A 23324-nucleotide genomic window follows, 5' to 3' on the forward strand; every position below is an offset into this window, starting at 1 on the left:
AAGCTTTTCAAATTGTAGTTTTCCTTTAACAATGTGCATTTTTGCATTAATACCTTAGAGCAACCGCTGCAGCGAACGCTACCAGGAACTGGGGGTTGTGGTGGGCGCGGCGGTATTGGTGTCAGAGCTGGTATTGAAGTTGGGACTGGAATTGGAGGTCTGACGGGGAGGGAAGCCATGGCTTGTATGACAGCTCCTCTACCAGGGATAAAAATGGCAGTCGGAGTCGGGGCTGGAACCGCTGTTGGCACTGAGGTGGACAAGAGGTTAACAAAGCTATCAGGCAGATTTATTAACCCTTAGATAATTCGCAGATTTTTCCTTTCTGCCACTAATCCGTGGTTTATCATTAGGTCCAATTTCAGGCCAATTTTCACACCAAGATCTTCTTTGGTTCACTGAAACTCTATGGTGCATTATTACCAGGACTAATAATAATAATAATAATAACACAATTTGAATTCTTGTTATTACAGTTAAAATCAAATAAACTACAACATAGTGTATAAGACATCACCACTAATGTTAAAACAAATGCACTCACTGGTAGGAGAGGTGAAGGTGTTGCCTCCACCTACGGAGAAGACGGAGCTGATCCTCAGCTCCTCCTGCAACAATAAAACAAGAAATCAGACTGCACATTTCTGTCTGTCTTTCACACTGCTATAAATCACATCAAAAAGGTCAAAAGATCATTTATTTAAAAAGACCCTCAGAATCAGCCATTTTTGGTACAATAACTTCAGTATATTTAATGAAGGCAGGTAAAATTTGATCTTCGTGCTGTGACTATATAAGAGGATGGCATATTGCTCCTATGCTCCAAAATGCTGAAAAACATGACTTAAATTTAAAAGCACACAAATTTTGAACCCACATCACTGCACTTCAAAGGCCTGCAACTGTGAAAATATTAACATGGTGTGAAAATAAAATTTGACATGTTATAGTGCAAAAGCAATCGGCTGATTCTGAGGGGACTGGGTGGGATATTTTTAAACTTGATGACCGAAATAATGAGTCTAAATTGTTTCATAACAATGCATAGTCTGTTAGCAGCTTCAATCCAAATACAGTGAGGTAATCTTTAACTTCTCTCTATACCAACCTCCTGGTGTTCGAGCTCCTCTTTGATCTGTCTGATGGAGCTCTGAGGCAATAACGCAGCATCGTAGCCTTCATCAATAGGCTCCTCTTTTATATTCACACTCGGAGAAATCGGGGGATTGCTGTCCTCCACCGGAGCTGCCTCTGACGTCTGAAATAATAGAAAGCGTCCATAACTACCCAAGCTGAAAAGGCAGTTAACTGACAGTGTTTTCCAACCCTCACCTCTCCCTGCTGACTGTCTTCTGTCTCCTCTGTTTGGTTCAGGACGCCTGCATCTGAACATGGATAGGGGAAAAAAGCAAAACAAAAAACGACATGTATTATTGTTTTCGTTATTTTTTTAGTAAACACTTTAAATAAGTTGGAACAAATATGATCTGCAGAGGAAATAGATGACAATCAAGATCCTTTCCAGATGGTATTACATCCCTTTCTGCTTTTGTAATCAGTCCCAACACCACTGTCTGACAAGCAGCCTGACGGAGCCTCCACTGTGTTTCACAGATGGCTGTAGACACTCTGCTGTACCTGTCTGATGATTTGAGCTAAAAACTTCAAATCTGGATTCATGACAGGTTCTTGTTTAACTTCTCTTCTTTCAGAATGGCTTGTTGACCGGCAGTACTTCCACTGAGAGCTTCTGTCAGTGCATTACCCGATACCAACAGATGCTAAATTCTAAGATTTTCTGAGGAAAAAAACCCAAAAAAAAACAAACAAAAAAACAAACAAAAACAAAAAGGGAAAAAAACAAAAACAAATTGAACAATAAAATGCATGCTAAGATTTTCATTAAACCCCTGGAACTTCACAAAAATAACAAATTCTGATTCATGTGGTATTAATATTGATATTACATTAAATCGATATGTTGTTGGTCACACACAGGAACTGACTGCCACTTATTCTAATTGTAGCATGGACATGCACTTGTTAAATTAATGTTTTAGCACTTTTTTACTCTCTATAAGGTTACATTTAATTCAACTGAATTATGGCACCAAATCACAACGAGTCAGCTCCCTGGGCGCTTTATATTGTAAGGTAAAGACACAATAACACAAAGAAACAAACTCTTTTTAACAGGAAGAAAAGTCTGGCAGAACCAGGCTCAGGGAGGGGCAGCCATCTGTTGCAACGGAGTGGGTTTGATTGGAAGAAGGAATTCAGTATTCATATTTTTCATATGTACGTATTTGCACTGTGTGTACTTCACAGGGTTTTTGTTTTTAAATCTGTGACACCTTTTGAAACCATTTTCACTTTTCTTTCAGGACATGTGGAGGTTACAACTTCTAATGGCTCAGTGGATCTTAACTGATGATCCAAGCAGATGGTAAACATATTTATTTTAGTCCTTTACCTCACTGCACAGATATTTCCCAAATTCTAAATCATTTAGTAGAATTAGAAAATAAAGTGAGTCTGAGCTAACCTCATTCATGTCTTCACATTTCTGAGGTACATCTGCAGAGCAGCTCGCCGGGATTCAAATCATTTGTCTCTTGGACTAAAAGAAGTAGGCTTCAAGGAGAACATCCTGCACTTATAAGGCTTCTCTTCATTCTGTCCTCTTTAAAGAAATAGCTGGTGTTTCACTCCTGTTAGCTGCAGACCTGCAGGCTTAACAGACTTTTCTGTGCTGGTAACAGGTAACCTCTGTTGCTTTCACCACTTTTCGGCCTCAAAAGTCCCCAAATCACTCGAAGTTAGTGAAGGTTATGAAAGTTGGCTGCTTCTACACTTGAGAAGCCCCATCCATGTGCTGTTAAAACAGTCAGTCTGCAAGTAAAATGTTTTGATTTCAAATAGTCAATCTATTAAATTTCAAATGCTGCCATTCATTCTTGTTTAATTGTCAAGTTTTGTGACGTAATCAGACAGTGCTGCCAGATTGTGAGCTTTTCCCTCCCCTTGTTATTAGAAATGTGTGTGACATGACATGAGCCTACAAATCACTGTATTTTTATTTATGTCCTTTGCTTCGACTAATATTTATATTCTTCTAAAAAGTATTTATTTAGGACTACCTTTTTAAATTTGTAATGCAAATACTACAGCCTCACTTTAATGTTACTATTTTGCTTGTTTTTTTTTTAGGTTTCTCGTTTTTACTAAGCATACTATTTATATGGTATTTTAAATTACTGAATATTTGTTTGCTTTTCTTACTTTTTCTTCTAATCATCTGCTTATAATTGCTTCACAGATGAAAGACATCTAAACTGACCTGCATATGCAGTAATAACATACTGTTATTGTACCTTACACTATAAAGTGCCTTGAGGCGACGATTGTTGTTATCTGGCGTTCCACAGATAAAGCGGAATTAAATTGACACCATTGTGACTTCATGAGGGTTGTTTTTACTTTTATTAAGCTCCACCCTCGACTCAAAGACTGTTTTATGAGCTGAATGGTACGCTCTGTGACTAACTGTATAAAAACAGTGGAGTAGAAATTAAAAAAAAAAAAAAAAAAGCAAACAGATGAGTCACTAACTATCGTGTCCTTCAAAAATAAGCAGCGTTACCTCTGCTGTTGTCTTGTGACGAGTGGAAGGTGTTGGCAGAACCGGTGCTCCCTGCCCTCTCTTCTTGCTCCTCCTCCTCTTCCTCCTCCTCAGCCTCCCCTACTTTTGGCTCAGAACCAAAGGTATTGTTCGGAGCTTCGCTGTTCTCCTGCTGCCTACCTTTCCTGCCGGCCTTATCCACGTCTACATCCTCCAGGGTGCCCATGGGCAGGGCAAAGTGCCAGTCTTCATCATCTTCCTCCTGCCCAAATGAAGGAAGGCCATCCAGCGCATCATCAAAAGCCGCTGCCCCGCTTCCTCCTCGTCCACCTCCCCCTTCGCTGGTCCCCATTTTAAAAGAATCCTGTGGGTCAGAGGTGGGCGAGGCAATGCGAGGAGGTGATGACTCGCCCGCCCCTTTGTCTATCTTTTCTTCTTTCCTGCTGCTGTTGCTATCCTCCTCCTCTTCCTCCTCCTCCTCCTCCTCCTCCTCCATTGGTTGTTGTTCCTCTTGTCCTGAGGTTTGGTCCACTCCCTTCGTCTCATCCTGTCCACCACTCTTGGAAGATGCATTGGAGTCCCTGGAGGAGTCGGCGAAGTCTCCCAACCCCATCACCTCGTCAAACACCCTGGACATGTGCTCCTCATGCTGCAGAGGAGAGAGATCATTATTATTTCTCATTTCACATCCATATACAACACAACTTTTGACAGATAAGGGCCAAATATGTTCAGTGGAAACATAAAATACATCCTGGATACAACCCCAAATTGGATAATTAGTTAAGAAACTTGATACACACAATCAAAGATATAATTAAGGCATCAAGTGCCATTTTAGTTTAACATACACCAGTTTTCTGACTAAAAACACATATTCTAGAGATAACCAAACACGTAGCATGACTGGCTGCTGGTGTCTTAGTCGAGTTAATGCATTTTTCTGTTATTTCTGCCAATCTTGAATAAAGCACAAAGATGTTTTTATAATTCATTAATCTAAAAACATCTAGCAGGGAGTCAGTCCCCAGAGACTCCCATGGTAAGAAAATAAACTCTTGATTATGACTTTAAAAAAGTATGAATTTCTGTACAATAGACAATAAAACATCCAAGCAAATAACAATCATTTTAAAGAAAAATACAAAAAAATCAACGAAAACCTGCCTAAGATGATAACACAGACACATAGGTCAAAATTAAGACCCAAAAAGCATATGGACACCCAGTGGGACCCTCAGAAAACCTGGCCATGAAATCAAAAGTTATCAGACCCGTGGAGCTGTAGCCCAAATCTGATAATTTTACCTTGTAACTGGGACGAAATGTAAAGCTTGATTTTCAGACTTCGCTGGTTTTGTTGGTAAAGACCATAAGACACTTTACAGCACCCACTGAGCCAGCAACTTCTTGACAGCAGTATCTTACATTCACCACAACCAGTGGCCTTTGTGCGCACACACAGGAGCTTCTGTTGTAGTTTGACTATGCCTCAAAGAGCTACCTATTGTATGGAAACACACATCGTCAAGGCAGCATGTCCCATTTTTAACCGAGTGTTATGGGTTTGTGGGGGAAAAAACAAAACAGCCTTCCCTGCAAGACGAGCTTAAGGACACGTGCCGTTTTATTTCAATTACATATTATCAAAACTATTTTTCGTAAAAATTTACATTTCAACTTTTTAACTAGAATCAAGAGTAAATCATTATATTCTGGAATGAGGATTATGTTGAGCACACCCTCTGCTGGGCTCCAGGCTGAATTGTGGCACATTTCTGTAAATAAAATAACAGGAACTGAAATGGCTCCCCTACACTGGCAGAGACGTTTTATCTAATCACTCTTAAAAATGCAACCTTCTCATCACTCTTTCTCTCTGAGCAGAGATTTGACTCTCTGAGGGTTTTCTTGATGTTACTCACAGTTATGGACCTTGTCCTGGTCTTTCTGGGTCTGCCCGAGCGTCTTCTGTTCTCAATAATGAGGCCATCATTTTTGAACTTTCTGATAATATATTGAATTGTGGAGGACGGGACATTGATTTGTTTGCTAATCTGACAAACAGAGTTTCCCAGTGTGTGCAAATAAACAATGCTTATTCGTTTCTCTGCGCACACCTCACTCATTTTTACCATAATTTTCTTTTTGTTAAATGGGAGTTGCTGACCAGTTTCATGGTAGTTTATAATGGATGAACAAGGCCAATTAGCACAGGGTATAAACACCTGGCTCTTGCAGAACAACCACGGGTGAAGATGATCACACTGATGATGGACCACACAAACAAAACTTGTTCAAATACTTTTTCCAAACTGAGGTCATGTTTCTTTTGTTCCTAAAAGAGGAGGAAATGTCTTAACCTTACTTTAAAGGTATTATTTAAAAGCAGTCTTAAATAGTCTAAAAAATAAGCCTTAACAGCAGCTTTTTGAAAAAACATTTAACTACAGTAGGGGAGTTTACATCCACTCATCATGGGTGTGACTATCATGGTAATTTGGGGGATATTAATGATTTCTTATTTTTGACAGGGTTGAATAATTGTACAGCATACATCTTTAATGACTTGAATGAACAAGAACACAGAGTGCACAGTTTTGAATGAATTTTTGATTTTTTTCTTAGATACACATCCACTGGAATGTGTTTAAACGTCTCTTGGCAAGCTGCAGTTCTAGTAGATGCTTTAGGTAGTCATCCACAAGCTTTTTTATCTGACCTCTCTTCTTAGCAGAATTGGTAGAGTTAATTTAAATGTGCTGATTTGCTGGCACAAAACCTGCTTTTTAAGTGTAGTCCACAAATTTCCAATAGGATTGAGCTCAGGGCTTTGGGAAGGCCATTCCAAAGTTTAATATTAGCCAGTTTTATCAATTCTAAAACCAGTTTTGATATGTTTAGGATTGTTGTCCTGTTGGAGTTTGAGCTGTCTAGCGGTTGAGTTGAGGTGAAGTTGAAGACTTTGGAGATAGTTCTCCTCCTTCATCCACTGTTTATGTAATGTAGAAGTAACTATATAATTAATTGCCCAACAATGGTCATTATATACTGTATTTTGCAGACAGAGTTACAGGACTCTCTCCCAGACCACAGACTCATACTACAAGTCTAAGCTTTATAAAAAATTTAAAAAAAACAACAACAACAAAGTGGTGTTTTCAAAATTGGAGTTAAAGTTATTTTTACTTACTTTTTACTTCCAATAGTGTTAACATACTACACAGGTCATGAACAAGATCTTTTTAAATTTTCATTGTAAGTGGGTTAAAGCACTTAAAAGTAGTCTAACATAAATGTAAATGCTGTAATTTGATTATTTTAATAAACCATGTAACTTGGTTAGATTAGATGCTGGCGTGACCAGAGTGCACACGTCTACTGTTGCTCACAGTGGTCCAAGGGACCGCTCAGGGAGTTTGTGTGTTCGCTCAGACACGTGAAAAATTAGAGGGAACATCGCACCGGAGTATATTCTCGAGCATCTCACACTTCTGATAATCAGTTGTCTGCTTAATGTTTATTCAGCTGTGTAAAAACTATAACTTTAATCTGAGCCAATTTACCGATTTACTCAGGAGCAAATAAAATACTGAGAAAGCCAAACAATAAAATTTTTAAGTTATCTAAGTGTAGAGCTGGGCGATATGAGATTTTTTCATATCACGATATGTTTTTTTCATTTCAGGCGATAACGATATCTATCACGATATAAGCCAAATAACTATATTTGTAAGATTTAAATGTGCCGTTGCTCACAAGTAAAATGTGAAATAATCAGCAGCTTGTTTTTATTTAAATATTTATTTCCCATAATAAGTTCAACAGGGTAGATGTACTAAAGAAACATGAGACTTTTTCAGATAAATAAAGGCAAATATTGCAAACTACACAAAAGGCAGCCGCTAAAGCGTTTAAGTTTCAAAATAGAACAAACGAAACAGACTAAATTGTCAATTCCACTTAGAAACAAAATATTAATTCTAAAAATAAATCTTAGTTTGTTTTACAGAAGAACAGACAAAACTGACTAACCTTTGTCAATATCAAATAAACTGAGAACTAAAAGGAAATTCTCAATCTCTCCTTGTTGTATAGCTGAGCTTTTCAAACAGTTTTAACAGTTACTTTAGTCTGACAAAAGCCGAATGACGAATTAGCGCTTCCAGTCAGAGACTGAGGCTACGTCCACGGGTACACGGGTATTTTTGAAAACGGAGATTTTCCGTTTTCGTTTTAAAAAATAATCCCGTCCACACATAAAGGCAGAAATGAAGGAAAACGCTGCTATGAACATGCCAAAGCAGCAGGTGGCGCTAGATTCCTAACCGTGCAGAAATGTTGGCCAATCAGAAGTCTAGAAGCCTCGGTGGGAAAAAGTAAACAAAGCTGGGGCATAGAAGCAGAACCGAGTCGTATGTGTGGAGGGACAGTAACTGTGTGTATATGTAAGCATTTAAACACTGCAGAGAGTAGAATTAACAGTAACAGTATTGTAGAAATTCATTTCACCGAAACAATAACGTGGCGCACAGTGTGACGCATGCTCCAGTTTATTGTATTTCCAGACTTGCTTTCGGCACAATTTACAGTGCACGCTACTCTGTTTTTGTCAGACTTGAAATAGCCGAAATACCTTCACACTACGGAACTTCTATGGCTCTTCCGTTCGACAATCTCTCCGGCATTGGAACCATCATCTGTTTTCTCTTCGGTCGCGCTCGGTTGATTTTTCTAGTCGGCACACTCATTTCCTCCATTACGCGCTGGCTCCATTACCCGCTGGCTGTTTCCCAAACAAACACACGTGCGGCTTGGCACTTGTGCTGTACGTAACAAGTCACGCGACGTGACGCTGCGGCTGTGATTGGTTCGGCTCTGCGCTGCTTAATTTGGATTGGCTGACCTTTTTTTTTTTTTTTTTTCTTTTTAAGAGGACAAGAGCGGCGAGGTCTATCGCGATAGCTTAATTTCTCTATCGAGTAAAAGTTATATCGCGATACATATCGTTATCGTTCTATCGCCCAGCTCTATCTAAGTGACTTATATATCATGTTTAACCTGAGTAGCAAAAGACAGCGGTTGGTTTGAAAACGATTTGCCGGGAGTCCGGTGTTCTCACGGCTCTAGTGAGCCTTGAACCCCGGCTAGCCATCAAGCTGGTGGGTAACAGATGTCTCCGAAAATGTCGGGGGGCTTTTGAAAATATGTGGTGTCTTGATAAACTGAGCAGATATTTCAGGTTTACACAGCTACATTCTCGCCTGAAAATATGTTAAAAGTTTATTTTGTGACCCAGAAAGAATAATAAGAGTAATATTAAAACTAACCAGCTGCCGCTGTTGTTGGAAACTGAGCAGGGCTGCGCTATGAATTCTGGGACACTGCTTCTTCTTCTTCAGGGTTTAATGGCAGCTGGCATCCTTGTGCTTTTTATTTGTTTTTGTTTCTAATGTCTCTGTAAAGCACTTTGAATCACCTTGTTGTTGAATTGTGCTATACAAATAAACTTGCCTTGCCTTGTACATGCAGTGCTGCCATCTTCTGTTTTAGTCCGTTATTACACTCTTAAATCCTACTACTTATTCCTGCGTCTTTTTGGATCTTACAAAGCTTCAAACGACGTGTCGACTATTATATTAGTCGTCGACGATTTTGGTAGTCACACACAGTTGTAGTCAATCACGTATACCAATGAGAAGTTAACAAACATTGGCCATGTCAAGATAAGAACCTTCATTTATAGAACCTTCAGCACCACTCACTTAAAAGATGGAAGTGAGTATATGTATAAATTTGACCCTGAATGGATTAGAAAAAAAATCCAAAACACATTAAGCTTGTGCACCCAATTCTTGGTTTTTAAAGTCATTAAAGATGTGTGCTGTACAGTCATTACATGCTGGAAAAAGAACAGTTCAAAGAAATACTTAAAAATCCCCAAAATATCATGAAATATATGCCCATGATGAGTCTATGAAAACTTGTGACCACAATTGTATATGTGGAGTTTACAGGTTGTAGGGCTAACTTAAGTCAGCTAACTTGGGCTACATCCACGTTGGAAGCCATTTGCTCTGTGTTTGTAGTTTTGAAGCCTACGCCTGGTTGCTTGTGGACCTCCCCCTAGAGTTTGACTGATTAGGCATCCATCAAATGTAACAACCAGGTCACTCTTCAAACAGGAGTATCTTGCACTCACTGGTTGTCATTTCAATCGCTCGCCGGGAAGTTGATTTAAGTCAGTTTTGGATTGTGCCTACAACGTATAGTCAGTGGTTATTTCTCCTGCAGTCATGAATGTCATTCAAATTCCTGCTGCAAACTTCTTCCAGTTTAGACATAGCTTTAGTTAACAAGCTGCATTTATGTCATATAACTGCTAATGACCAGTTCAATAACTCTGGTTAGCTAAACCTGTTGGGTGGCTATACCCTTAACTCCAGTATCCAGGTGGAAAAATACTCTCTGTAGCACTTTCTTTATTGAGAGGCAAACTATGTACAGATGCAAAAAAACATGGAGTTCATGGCTCTTTCGAAGGCGGCCTCAAGTGGCCATTAGAGGAACTACAATTTTTGTCATGTGGCAATCAAAAAAATGTACCAGAAAATCCCCGAAGAGTACCAATGCTATAACTCTGGTACCTGTATATAAATGTAATAATATTTCCCTGCTTCTAATCTTTTAATTATACAAATATCATTAAGACTAATGTGAGTTAAACGTTAGCTTTCACGTTTTAGTGCCTTTTTAAAGGCTCCAGGCCTCATGTCTAATTATTAGTTGTATGAAAGAAGGGGGGGTCCCACCAAACTCCATTTAAAATTCAGCCATATTCTGAACTCACTCATACTTTTGAGTTCAGACACACCCCAAAAAATAATGTTGGTGATGGCTACACTCCTCACGCAAAAAACGGCTTTAATGTAGCCACAGATAATTTCAATACACCCCCCACTTCTCATTATTCTCAGCAGTCCTGGCCGATGCTACGTGGACACTGCTGCAACCCAAAAGTTGGTCTGCGGCTGGCTTAATAACAAGCTCCCGAGGTGCACATCAAAGGCTCGTGGACACAATGTTCTCAACATGTTCGTTTGCTGCTCCGCAAATTCTCGGCATGCATCAGCACTGAATAGCAAAGCAGCAAGCTAGCCGCTAACACTAGCCTGAATGTGCGAATCTCGACCGGCCCACAACAACTAAACAACACAGTGTGTAGCTGGATCAGCTAATCCGTTTAGCGTCCAGTTGAGTGCCGCTATAACTACAGCCTGGTTGTGAATGCCTTACCTTTAATCGTTTAAGTCTATATTCCTCCGAGTCCGCCATGTTTTAATTATGCTGCAGACGCCGCGCTTCGCACCCAGCCGCCTACCTCCTCTCGGGGTTATGGGTCATGTATGTATGCAGAGGATGCTGCAGTTCACCGAGGAAACGAGCGGACCGACAACAGACGCAGAGGAGTTCACTTCGTAGGGAAAAAACTTGTATATTAGGCTACTTTTAAAGTGAATCCAAAGACTACTACAGAAGAAACAAAAGTACTTTCATAGAAGAGATGTGGGTTAAGATTACCTTAATGACTAGATAAGCGTTCCCTTCTTTTTACTCCTGAAACTGTAAGCATCATAAATGTCAAGTAGCGCTGCGCAGCCTTTTCTTATAAGCACGTCTTGAACTTTAGTTTTTAATACTCAAACTCACACATCAAACACTTGCTTTTTAAAAAAGCAGTCTCCATGGCCAATTTTTGTATTGCTGCTATTTTGTGGTGATTACGGTAAACCCTGTTTGTAAGTGACTATGAAATGCTGCATTTCTTACTGAAGATAAATGACAAGCGTTTGTTTCATCATTCCTACGCATCCTCCATATTCCTTTCCCCCAGTTTGGTAACACAGTGGATATTTATGTGCATGTGTCAGTATACTGTCAGGTGGGTGACAAATTAAAGAACCTGATCCTTACAGTGCAAATCAGCGCAGAGCTGTTTTGATTGATCACCTATTATTAATGGAGAATCACTCCCAGGATTACATAAACATGATGTGAATGATGTGCCACGGCCTTCAGTCTCCAGCTGTCAACCCAGTTTTACATTAATAAGAGATTTTGTTAGAAAGCCCTTTCGACCACCATCATCAAAACACCAAAAATAAGGAGATATCTGTGGAGGAATGGCGTGAAATCACTCAGATAATTCTCCACAGACTTGGACAGTCAGTCCCCAAAGGAGCACCGAGGCTTATCTGGAGGTGCACACCTTACTATAACAGTTCTCTCCTTAAAGTTGCCCTCTGCAGTTCATCCTTTCAGAGGTTGCGTCTCCTGTCCGACAGGGTCGTGCTATTTAAATGTACGACCCTACCGTAAGTATTAGTGTGTTTGCGCAAAATATATATGTAAATATATATATTTACTGCAGTAAAAATAATAACGGTCCTTCCATCTGGTAAAGAACAGCTGAGATTGTGTAGGAGTGTGATATTTTAAAGTGTGGATGTGGAGTTGTACAGTCTAATAGCCACAAGTAGAAAAGATCTCATGGGCTAGAGTGAATTGTTCGTGATGCTGAGGAGATTCTTCAGCATCCTCCGCTCAGACACCTCTACCATCTCAGCAAGGCTGGACTGGGACAAAAAATCGGCCCGGGCATTTTGACTAGAGACCGGCCCACCAGGATAAAGATTGAAAATGTGACGTCATTCAGGGGTAAAACCGCAAAGGATTCTGGGAACTTGTGGCAAGAGGTAATTACCGTTGAGCTCAAAGGTTATGCTAATAAACGGTTAACGAATGTGTATCTATGAGACGATTTGTGAGACTGGTAAACTTACCTTTGTTCGTACGATGGTCTTTCGTTCTACACGGTGCATTTCAAGGTCCTGCACCCATCCGTCGGTAAACTGTACCTGGGCTTGTTGCAGTGACCTGAAGTTACTAAACTTCATGAGTGCATGCACTCACTCCAAGAACCGTATAATTATAAATATGAGCGTGGTGAAAGTTGGGCAGCACGCTAACGTCTTTTGTCCACTCTGTGTGCTGGTAAGGGTCTAACCCTTTCACTCCTTTGATTTTTTCCTCGTATCTTTTCTTTGTCCTTTCGTCGAGTCTGTCTTTGTACGGACCGGCATTGTTCTCCTTTTGTTTTTGTACATTCCTTTTTTGTGCGTCAAAGAAAAAACAAGAAGGCATTGGAACCGGAGAATGAACGTTTTGCGGTGCTGCAAATGCTTGCATTTGATGCGGTACTTGGATTGTTTTGCCACGAGTCCCCGGCATGCAATGCGCGAAAATCACGTGATTGCTAAACAAGGGAGAGGGTGCATCCGGCCTCCTCGGCTGTAATTGGTCCAGCCCAGAGTCGATCATGACCAATTGGCCAATCCAACACCTTTCATTATATATACCCTTCCTAAAAAAAAAAAAAAAAAAAAAAATCCAAAAAATCGCCAGCGGCCCACCGGGCAAATGCCCGGTATGCCCGATGGCCAGTCCAGCTATGCATCTCAGGTACCACTCTCAGAACTAAACCAGAACTTTCCTAATCGTTTTGTCTATGTGTACTTCTAGATTTCAACCTCCATCAGTGATACAGCCAACAACAGCAGAGCTGTCCAGAAATCTCTGTAGGTGGCACAAGTCTGATCTGTACCTTGAGTCTGAGGTGTAGTAGGTGAAGGGAAAAGGTGATTAGACAATTCTCAGTGGTGCTCCTGTGCTGTTCAGTATGTTGCCTGAGCCTACTGATGCAATCTTATTATACAAATGCATTTTTAAAGCGGTATTTATCAGGAAAACTAATAAATAAAATAACTGTAATAAATTAAATGAAAAAGAAAAGTGAGCAGAGAAAATGTTGTTTTCTGTAGCTATAACTCATGGCAAAGCCTGTAAACTTTGAAAGCATTTTAATAATTAGATCTAGCTTTTATGTCCTGGTAAGCCCCAATAAGTATCTAGAAGTTTTATTTAAAATTTTGATTTGATTATGATTTTCACTGTTGTTAATTTCTGTATTTTTAAAAGGCCAGTTCTACTATTGTTAATGTCTCGCTCACGTGGCTGTTGTCGGTAGTGTCAGGTGTCTCTTCTGTGAAGTAAATTGCGAGCAAAAAGACACGGACCAATTCTTTGTGAACACATGCTTGGTCAATAAACCTGATGCCGATTAAGAAAAATATTGTATAAAGTTCATGCGCATTTATTATAGCAGTTTCGGTATACATTGCATAGAAATATGTGAACTAGATCAGGCTCAACGCTGTCGTTTAATGGAGGTCTTCTCTGCTTGGCTGCACTTCTATGTGCGAACTTTCACCGGGGGTCAAATGGTGATCTGAACGTTTTCCGGAAGCCGTGCAGAGAGAGCTTCAGGTCGACGTTTGTTGTTGTTGTGGATTGCTTTGGATCCGCTCGCCAGCTGTCTGGGAGTAGGGTCAGCGGAGAAACGAGCAGGCTGAAGTCATTTTCCCCGTCGGATGAATGGCAGTCACGGCGGTGAGAGCGGCGGCAGCCGCGGGAGGTCCCGCGTCTTTGTCCCGCTTCAGGGGAGCGCTGGTCGCGGGTGTGCTAGGAGACTGTATCGGAGGAGAGTTTGAAGGGGCGGAGGAGGTTCCCATGGAGAGTGTGCTGCAGCACCTCAGCAGCCTGGACGACGAAACTAAAGGAACAAGTCAGTGAGAGGAGGAGGTGGTTTCATAACAAGCCCACTGCACCGTGAAGCAAAGCTGGCATGCAGAGTAGCTTAAAGGGATCAAAATGGTTTGAAACTACTAAAGCAAGAAAGAAAGAAAGAAAGAAAGGGAAAAAAAGATCACGTCTGAAACCGGCAGGGGTCTCTCCAAGGGGGGGATGGGGAGGCACTAGCCCCCCCGAAATGAAAGTTGCTCTATAAGACACATTTGCTCTTACATTGTTTTACCATGTTTCCTGTATGATTATGGTTCATAAAATAAATCCAACCTATTCTGGCTAACTTGTCAACCAATCAGCATTCAACTGATAAATAGGTCATCTGTGTCTACCAATGTGCAGTTGGAATTTTGGAGGACTGCATGAGGGCATGTTTGGGGAAGCTGTCCATGTAGAAATCTGTATGGAAACTCGCATACCCAATACCGTAAAATATGCATAAGGTACCACCAGAAGCAAGAGCCATTTCCCGCAACCTTCTATAGAATAAGAAGTCTTTTGGAAACTCCAGGTATTGCCCCTGGTGGCTGTTAAATAGAGTGCAGGGTTAAGAATGGGTTAAGGTGTCTCTTTTTAGACATGGAACCTAATCTTTGTGCAGACAGATAGGTGGTTAACTGTCAATTGAATTAGCTTGCTATCCTATCTGCTGCTTCACCATTTCATCTGTCATTACTGTGAAGATAAGGTGAAGAATGAGACTTTGAGATATTCCTCAAGCTTCTGAAACCAATAATGCATAGCTTAATTATAACAATTTTCACAAAAATCAGATCTGGACTGGCTGGGATGAGCTGGGAACAAACAAACTACAAAAATAATAATAAAAAAAAATTACAGGGTGTAAATTGTGCCGGCTAAATCTTCTTGTCCTTAGCGGGCGACCAGTGGCGGTGGTCTGCCGCGCAACCAGAATGCTGCTGTATGTAGGTGCCGCAGGTTCTCTTGCTTGACCAACGATTATCTTCCACGCTTTTCGATCTAAGGCGATGGTTCTTGCCTGCTCGAGGTCAAGTCGAAGGGCCTTCAAATCATCCTGGATTTGTTTCATCCATGTCTCTTTGGTGCATTTCGATGGGGCGGGTCAACCAGAGTAGGCCATGGGGGTAGCGGCTCGGCGGCTAAATAGTTACTTAAAAAAAAAACTTCAATGTTATACCGTGTAACATTCAGATGAATATGCTGCGGTTAGATTGGAAAAGAACACTTTAAATACCCCAGCTCCCTTCAGAAAAAGGCCTAAATGTTGGCAGACATGACTTTAATTAAATAATCTATATTTCCAGCAACAAGTGATATACACATTAATGAATCTATAATTATGATCCAGTAATATTAGATAATCAGGATCATGATGTCCACTGGATTATTTATCCTGCAGAAACTGGGGCTATTACTTTTTCTCATCATCTGTTTACAGGCACAAAAATCTTTACTACTTGATTAACGGGCTCAGCGAAGAGTGCTGAGTCCATCGACGTCTCTGCTCATCTCATCAGATCTCAGAACAAATGCTGTGTAAAGCCCCACTGATTGGGCCTTGTGATTCCTGTTTAGGCTGTTGATTGTCTCTTTAGGGAAGGAAGTGAGATGAGACCATGTTTTGCATTAAGGTATTCTCCTCAGTTTTTTTGTTGTAGTCAGGATTCTTTGAGAAAGTAGCAAAAATACATCCACACTGTATTTCTATAAATATGCTTGGTTATAGTTCATTTAAATCTTATATGAGTAACAGGGTAAATGAGTAAATTAAACTATTAATTTTTCCTGTGTAAACAATCACCATCTGTAGATATGTTCATTTTATTATCCGCAAATTATATTGGTGTCTTTGTTGGCTAAGGATTCCAGCCAGTCCACTAGATTAGGCGATAAAGTGATTACAATTTCAGGATGATTAAATTGGTGTTAGCTATTTATTTCCAGTGCGGAATTACTGTTATTATTTGTTAAAATGTGTGTATTTATGTTTTTGTGTTTTAGGTATCCTTGAATACAGTGATGACACAGCCATGGCACGCTGTGTGGCTCAGTCTCTACTCACCAGGACTGGCTTTGATGAGCACGACATGGCTCGCAGGTAGAGGAATCATCATCATCTTTATCTAAAATAAGCCTAAAATCACTTCACCATCATCATCATCATCATCATCATCATCTTCTTCTTTCTTTCTTCCTTCCTTCCTTCCTTCCTTCCTTCTCCTGCATTAAGCCAACTTTCCTCTGATTGGTTGTTCCTTGTAAACCAGAGGTAGGCAACGCCAGGCCTCGACACCTGGTATCCTGCAGGTTTTAGATCTCACCCTGGGTCAACACACCTGAATCCAATGATTAGTTGATTACCAGGCCTCTGGAGAACTTTGAGAAATGTTGAGGAGGTAATTTAGCTATTTAAATCAGCTGTGTTGGATCAAGGATGCATCTAAAACCTGTAGGACACTGGCTCTCGAGGCCTGGAGTTCCCTACCCCTGTTGTAAACAAAAGGTTTAAACAGCAGAAGGGTGGGTCTTCTGTGTACACAGCCAAGAGTAGAAAAATAGTCTCACAGGCGTTATTTGTATTGCAACAAATTAATTTTTGGAAACTTTGCACATGTTTAATGTGAGGCTCCACATTTGGAGCAGTGTGTATATATGATAGAAAATAAGGAAAAGGATTTAAGGAGTTAAATATGGATCCAAAGGCTCTTTGGGTAAGCTGATGATGGTTCCTACCTCGGTGACTCACCATTTTTAGGTTTGCAAAGGAGTACAGTGCATCCCCACATCGTGGTTATGGTGCTGGAGTGATCCAGGTGTTGAAGAAGCTCTCATCCCCCCAGTTAAATGACGTGTATCAGCCAGCGAGGGACCAGTTTAACGGTCGGGGCTCCTTTGGAAATGGAGGGGCCATGAGAGCAGCTCCCTTTGCCCTGGCCTTTCCGGACTTGTCTGATGTTAAAAGGGTGAGCAGGGGTCTTTTGAATGTTGAGTTTTCTCTCTCCAATGGATCGGATAGAAACAACATCTTTAAATTTGCTCTTTTTCTCTGCAGTTTGCCCATCTGGGCGCCATGCTGACGCACTCCTGCTCGCTGGGTTATAATGGGGCGGTGCTGCAAGCGTTAGCTGTGCACCTGTCTCTGCAGGGGGCACTGGACTTGCCTCACCAGTTCATCAGCAGGCTAATTAAAGAGATGGAGGAAGTGGAAGGTGATGAGACTGCACGCAATGATGCAAGAATGTGAGTAGACTGGTCAGAGGCAGCGAAAGCAAACAGGGTTTTTCCTCCAAAGGAAAACATTGTAGTTTTTCTGTAACTTATGTTTTTTATTTGAGGTTTTATTCCCTGAAGCATAATAGACATTTATCTTACAAGTCTTTGTCATACAAGGTAACTCAGACTCAATTACTTTTTAAATTAAACTTTCACATCAAAAGGCTAATTCTGAGTCAGAAAAAACAACCGTAGGAGGGATTTATGTCTTTCAAAATGTGTTTTTAAAGGTTGAAACATCCCTTTTCATGCTGTGTGAGATGTATATATTTTTAATGTATGCTTTTGCAGTTTAAAAGAAGCAGAGAAGCCATTCTGTGAACGTCTCCACCGAATCAGAGACCTGATGGACAGGAGCAAAGTTAGCATAGAGGAAGTCATCTCTGAACTGGGTCAGTATGATTATTTATCGCTGATGAGGAGGGGTATGTGATCGAGTTTGTTCGTTTTCAGGATTACGGAAATGTTTATTTAAAGAATTCCATAAGAAAGGTTTATTGACAGATTTTGGGTTTGATCTAAAATTAGAGGTGACTTTAAGAGTCAATCTGAATCTGGATCTGGGTTTTTTTAGGAAGTGTACATGCAAAATTACATTTAGATTCATGAAGCCTGCCCAGTTTTGTTCATACCACCGTGCCCCTGTTACAGAATCAGTCATTCAAAACCACCACTCTGACTATTACTGCCATCTGCCACGCCCACAGTGAGACTGCGTTGGGAGCTGAATATCAGAGGGGGAGCAAAATTTAATACAGAGGGGTTATTACCAACTTGGTTGAATAAGCCATCATCAAATAAACACTGTAAAGACAAAGAACATGATTAAAAAAAAAAAAACCCACCATTACTATATATTTTTAAAATTTTAGATATATTTCTCCTGATTTATTCTAAGTAAATTTCCCCATCTTATTTATCTTTTAGTATATGAGGAAGTATTAATGGGGGTTAGGGAGCAAGCCACATGTGCAATAAGGCCCCGATCCACTTCCTTTTTTACATGACATTTCCTGTTTCTCTTGACTGCCACCACAAAAACACGCCCCTCTCTTTGTGACTTTTACCAGGTAATGGCATTGCAGCTCTTCACTCCGTCCCCACTGCAATTTTCTGTGTGCTCCACTGCCTGCAACCCCGGGAATGTCTCCCAGAGAGCTACGGCGGCGTGGAGAGGACGATAGCGTACAGCCTGGCGCTGGGAGGGGACACTGATACCATAGCCTGCATGGCTGGGGCCATCGCGGGGGCCCACTACGGCATCGAGACCGTCCCTCAGTCCTGGATAAGGTGCTGTGAGGGGGTGGAGGATGCAGACCAGTATGCAGAGAGGCTTTACAAGCTGTACCACCAGTCACCACTGGGGGGCAAAGGCGAGACAGGCGAGCAGAGTGGCGAAAACAGGTCAACTGCTGCTAATGGCACAGAGAAGAAAACTGGAGTAGAGTGATGGATCAGTCAGATTGTCATTAAAAGACTTTCACACACATAAAGAACGCGTAAAAAAGACTTTAAATTTTGTTTTGTTTGGAAAAGCTTTTTTTTTTTTTTGGATCTTAATGGTATTAAATAATTTAAGCTTTGAGGAAGAAAGTGATTTTTCCAAACTGTCAACATGAAATTTATTAAGTATCTGAAAATTAGAGCTGAAGAAAATTTCCAGTCTTAATTTTGAGAATGTGGCTTTTACACAAACTGCCAAACTTCTCTGAACGCCAATCCAAAAGTGGTCTAAATATGAATAAACAGCATATTCATACATGCTCTCTTTTCCTTGCTTTCCCCTGATTTATGTCCTGTCTCGTGAAAGTTGCACTATAAATTGACAATGTCTTGTTTTAGCAATTTGGTGAAAAATATTTAATAAACTTTTTATTTTCTTTTTAATTCACACATCTGTACGAGTGTTCTCAGACCCAAAAAGCACATCTACTTCATGAAGATCTGCTCCATTCAGATGCTTTTGTGATGCTTATTCACGCAAACTTGTAGCGAGTACAGACGAATACAAACAGAATCTGAATATTGCAAGAAATCAGGAAATGTCAGGAGCACTAAGTTCGCTGATATGTTTGAAATACTTTATTTTTTTGTTGATTATAAAGTGACAGCAAGGTATGACTGACATGCAGTAAATGGCAGAGCTGTAAGGTCCCCTGCAATGCTGAATTATAGCGTGTTTTAGTGTTTATTGTATTAAAAAAAGATAATCAATGTTTTTCAATGACAAATATGGATTTGTGTCCCCCTGTAAATCTTAATGAATTTTGAACTTAAACATCTTGCAAACGATCTTTTACAATGAGCTTAAATGAAAGTTGTGAATTTACAATAACATCAATTTAAAAATGCAAGTAAAACACTTTAAATGCACCTTTAAATAAAACAGCAACACTGCATTATCAGATGTAATTTAACATGCAAGGATAATTCATGGAAAAAGGCTTATTTTATTGGTAGCTTTCAGTTATCTGCATGTTATCCATGTGTGTTCAGTAGAAATTACAGGTTTTTGTCTGCAGGGGCGACCTCTAAGAAGAGCTGCAAGAACACTGTTAACTTGTCCAGCACTCTTGGGCAGAGCTTGTAATGGATGAAGGGTATGTAGAGTACAATGCCACTTGAGATAAATAAAGCCACGTAGAGGTACTCAATCTGAGGATTGTCTATGATGGGTGCCAGCACGAGGAATATCGCTGCAATGAGGACCAGTATAGGAATTACAATGGGAACCTGTGGGGAGAGGAATAACCAGGCGTGAGGACAAGATGTTATTGTCATTTAATGTGAAAACAATGATGACACTAACCTTGTACGACCTTGGGAGGTCCTTCTTCTTGATTTTGAGATAGATGAGCCCAGACAGGACAATGGCATAGAAAAACCAGGCACTAAAACTGAAAACGGCAGAGGAAGAGAAATTAAAGACAAACAAAAAAAGCAATGTGTGCTAAAAAAAAAAAAAAACCCAAACAAAGTAGAAATGGAGCAGAAACAGAGTCAGCCTTCACCTGAAGTAGTTGACGATACTCTGAAAGTCTCCAGGAATCAGCACCACCAGAGAGATTATTGTGGTGAAGATCAGCGCCGGAGATGGAGTCAGTCTGTGGACGTGGGCCATGGACAGAATATCTGGCTGCAAAACCACCACTGGTCTGTGTAAAAATCTGTACGTAGCTTTATTTTAAACAGGTGTGTGTGTTCTTATAAGACAGAGAGACTGTTACCATGTGTCCTTCCCGGGCAGCAACAAAGCACACACGGCCGCCGCTGAAGAACGTCCCGTTTAGAGAACCGAAAGCTGACAAGGCTGCGGCCACAGACATGACCCAGCCCCAGCTGCCCAGCACCTTATTCCTGCATGAAAACCGTTTGTATTATAAAAAATCTTGTAGTGCATATCAATCAACCCTTTTCTATATACATTTCAGTAATTTAACAAATTAAATCAAAAACATCTTCTGTGGACATATTTAGGAATAAACCTTTTGGACAGGATGTGATGTCACCTCAATGTAATATTTGTCTTGAAAGGTGTTGAATGGGGCCTTTGCTGGTGTGACCAGGTTTAACACTACAAACATCTGTTCTGAGGCCCCTTCTGCCTATATAACAATAATAATAATAATAATGATGATAATACATTAGACTTGTAAAGCGCCTTTCAAGAAACCCAAGGACGCTTTACAAAACAGAATAAATAAAAAAGGCTTAGAGATCGAAGGTTTTATTGAAGAGGTGAATTTTGAGAAGTTTCTTGAAGGACTCCAGTGACGGGTTGTTGAGAAGTTCATATGGGAGAGAGTTCCAAAATGACACCCAGATTGCAAACGTTGAAGGAAGGCCAGATGAGGAAACCATCTATATCAGGGGTAGGCAACTCCAGGCCTCGCGTGCGTGCCTGTGTCCTGCAGGTTTTAGATCTCACCCTGGATCAGCACACCTGAATCAAATGATTAGTTGATTACCAGGCCTCTGGAGAACTTCAAGACATGTTTAGGAGGTAATGTAGCCATTTAAATCAGTTGTGCTGGGTCAAGGACAAATTTAAAACCTGCAGGAAACTGGCACGCGAGGCCTGCAGTTGCCTACCCCTGGTCTATATCAATAAGTAGATGGCCAGTCTTCTGGAGTAGGGCTTTAGGGGCCTCAACCAAGACCTCTGTGTTATTACTGTTGAGCTTGAGTAGGTTAATTGACATCCATATTTCTATTTCATGCAGACGGTTGAGAAGTGATCGTGGGGGAGCAGGGTAGAGGGTTTAGTACAGAGATAAAGTTGTGTATCATCAGCATAGGAATGGAAGCAGAGACCATGGCGGTGGATGATCTGACCAAGGAGGAACATAGAGACGGTGAAGAGAAGGGGTCCAATATCTCTTGGTATTTGTGTGACACCAGAAGTGAGCACCTAACTGTAGTGATGCTCTTTGCTGCCATTCCTTCTATGTTTGAAGTGTTTGGAGGCGACTCTTAAGTAATTTTCCTTACAGTGGATTGATGAGTCTTGCGAGAAATCACATCAACTGTGTAAGATAAGTTTCATAATTACTTGCACAGTGGGCAGATTTAAATTGCCTATTAATCACCTATTAATCCCACTGGATGATTTAATCTCTGGTATCAACATGGCAGGGAGCTAAAATGCTAATACAGAGGATTCAAAATGGAGACAGGATTGCAACATCCATCTTTAAATACAGTTTGTATTTTCAACTTACAAAAGCCCCATTTGTTTGACCATCAGTAATTTTAATGCACATATCAAATGATTGTACAGAGAAGAGGATTTCTTCAGGTTTGCTTCCTGTTCTATGGGAGAAGTAAAAAAAAAAAAAAAAAAAGATCTTATCAGGTTGAGAACAGGTGTTGTCTTACCCCCAGGTAACTGCTACCGCGCTTGAGGACACGAGCTCTTTAGGCGTCATTACTGCCAGATAGCTCACATTCACCAGCAGGTACAAAGTAGTCACAAGAGAAATGGCTATCAGCACCGCCCGAGGAAGATTCACCTGTACAAAAAAAAGATATGACATGAAATAAAATGTCATGACATGACATGGTTGTAAAGTTTGGCTAAACCTTGATTACACATATTAACAAAGCAGTCTCTCATGACAAAACAAAGCCTCATTGAATATTTACTTTTTTAATACTTTGCCAAACCGTGGGGGGAAATGCTCCCCAAGCAACACCAAGCACCAAGTTTCATGCAGTCAGGACAAGCTGGAACTGCAATTACAACAATCCTAACAATGCCAACTCGTGTACCTCTTTAGTCACCTCAGACACTTTAAACACTGATTTAAGCATTGTAGGGGTATATGTTGGTACAAAGTCAATGAATTACCTGAAACACAAATTCAGAGTTTAGGGGGGAAAAAGGTAAGTGGTCATTTTTCTCAGGATAGCAGCAAGAAAACAATCATATTTCCCAGCAGAATCTTTATCAAAGATTATAAGCTGTATTTTAAAAAATTTAGAATTTAGTCTGCTTGTCCAGAGTTGGTTTTTTCTTAGGTTTCACATTAACAATGAGTTATTTTAGGTTCTGCTCTATAAAACACAGTTGGAGAAACGAAAAATTAAAAATGGAAATGAAAAATTCAAAATAGAGACTATTTTGAATATTTCCAGTCTCCTGGAAATGTCCCTGCAAGCCAAGTTGATTCTTCTGGTGTCCTCAATTCTTTCTCTGGTGTTTGTTCATATTATGTATACTTGTGTCTGGATCTACGTGACC

The 23324-nt window shown here is 40.4% G+C and overlaps 3 protein-coding genes and 1 long non-coding RNA gene across 12 annotated transcripts in view; 1 reads left to right on the forward strand and 3 right to left on the reverse strand.

Moving 5' to 3' along the window:
- The window catches only part of si:ch211-266o15.1 (zinc finger MYM-type protein 4), a 29177-nt gene extending 17976 nt beyond the window's left edge, over positions 1-11201 (reverse strand). For 3 of the 4 annotated variants that reach the window (XM_076877764.1, XM_076877763.1, XM_076877766.1), the window contains exons 1-6: positions 5548-5789; positions 3644-4271; positions 1333-1385; positions 1109-1258; positions 545-608; positions 54-250 (exon numbers count right to left, since the gene is read on the reverse strand). In XM_076877764.1, coding sequence (XP_076733879.1) covers positions 54-250; positions 545-608; positions 1109-1258; positions 1333-1385; positions 3644-4271; positions 5548-5760 — 1305 coding nt within the window. In that variant the 5' untranslated portion in view covers positions 5761-5789. Of the gene's footprint in view, positions 1-53; positions 251-544; positions 609-1108; positions 1259-1332; positions 1386-3643; positions 4272-5547; positions 5790-10918 lie in introns of those variants that run through there. The other variant, XM_012921335.4, reaches the window with a different exon arrangement.
- Positions 11202-12291: 1090 nt separating this feature from the next.
- On the forward strand, positions 12292-19340 carry adprs (ADP-ribosylserine hydrolase). 2 transcript variants are annotated; one of them, XM_076877771.1, is made up of 7 exons: positions 12292-12378; positions 13205-13260; positions 16310-16406; positions 17064-17271; positions 17361-17548; positions 17873-17973; positions 18652-19340. In XM_076877771.1, exons 3-7 carry the CDS (start codon positions 16339-16341, stop codon positions 19029-19031), a joined length of 945 nt encoding a protein of 314 aa, XP_076733886.1. In that variant the 5' UTR covers positions 12292-12378; positions 13205-13260; positions 16310-16338; the 3' UTR covers positions 19032-19340. The 2 variants fall into 2 exon arrangements, with proteins under 2 accessions (XP_076733886.1, XP_004559353.1); XM_004559296.3 differs by lacking the exons at positions 12292-12378; positions 13205-13260 and adding an exon at positions 14117-14306.
- Positions 13813-16649, reverse strand: LOC143414108 (uncharacterized). The gene is made up of 2 exons (XR_013094655.1): positions 16371-16649; positions 13813-14294 (listed from the first exon to the last, which is right to left on the reverse strand). It is a non-coding gene; the product is annotated as an uncharacterized LOC143414108 (long non-coding RNA).
- A 300-nt stretch (positions 19341-19640) lies between the features above and the next one.
- The window catches only part of LOC101480801 (b(0,+)-type amino acid transporter 1), a 36256-nt gene continuing 32572 nt past the window's right edge, over positions 19641-23324 (reverse strand). For all 5 annotated transcript variants that reach the window (XM_004559297.5, XM_076877769.1, XM_014413791.4 and 2 more), the window contains exons 2-6: positions 22460-22593; positions 20809-20938; positions 20593-20717; positions 20391-20478; positions 19641-20314 (exon numbers count right to left, since the gene is read on the reverse strand). In XM_004559297.5, coding sequence (XP_004559354.2) covers positions 20084-20314; positions 20391-20478; positions 20593-20717; positions 20809-20938; positions 22460-22593 — 708 coding nt within the window. In that variant the 3' untranslated portion in view covers positions 19641-20083. The remainder of the gene's footprint in view (positions 20315-20390; positions 20479-20592; positions 20718-20808; positions 20939-22459; positions 22594-23324) is intronic.

This window comes from Maylandia zebra, linkage group LG19 (assembly GCF_041146795.1).
Source record: "Maylandia zebra isolate NMK-2024a linkage group LG19, Mzebra_GT3a, whole genome shotgun sequence".
Taxonomy (NCBI): Eukaryota; Metazoa; Chordata; class Actinopteri; order Cichliformes; family Cichlidae; genus Maylandia; species Maylandia zebra.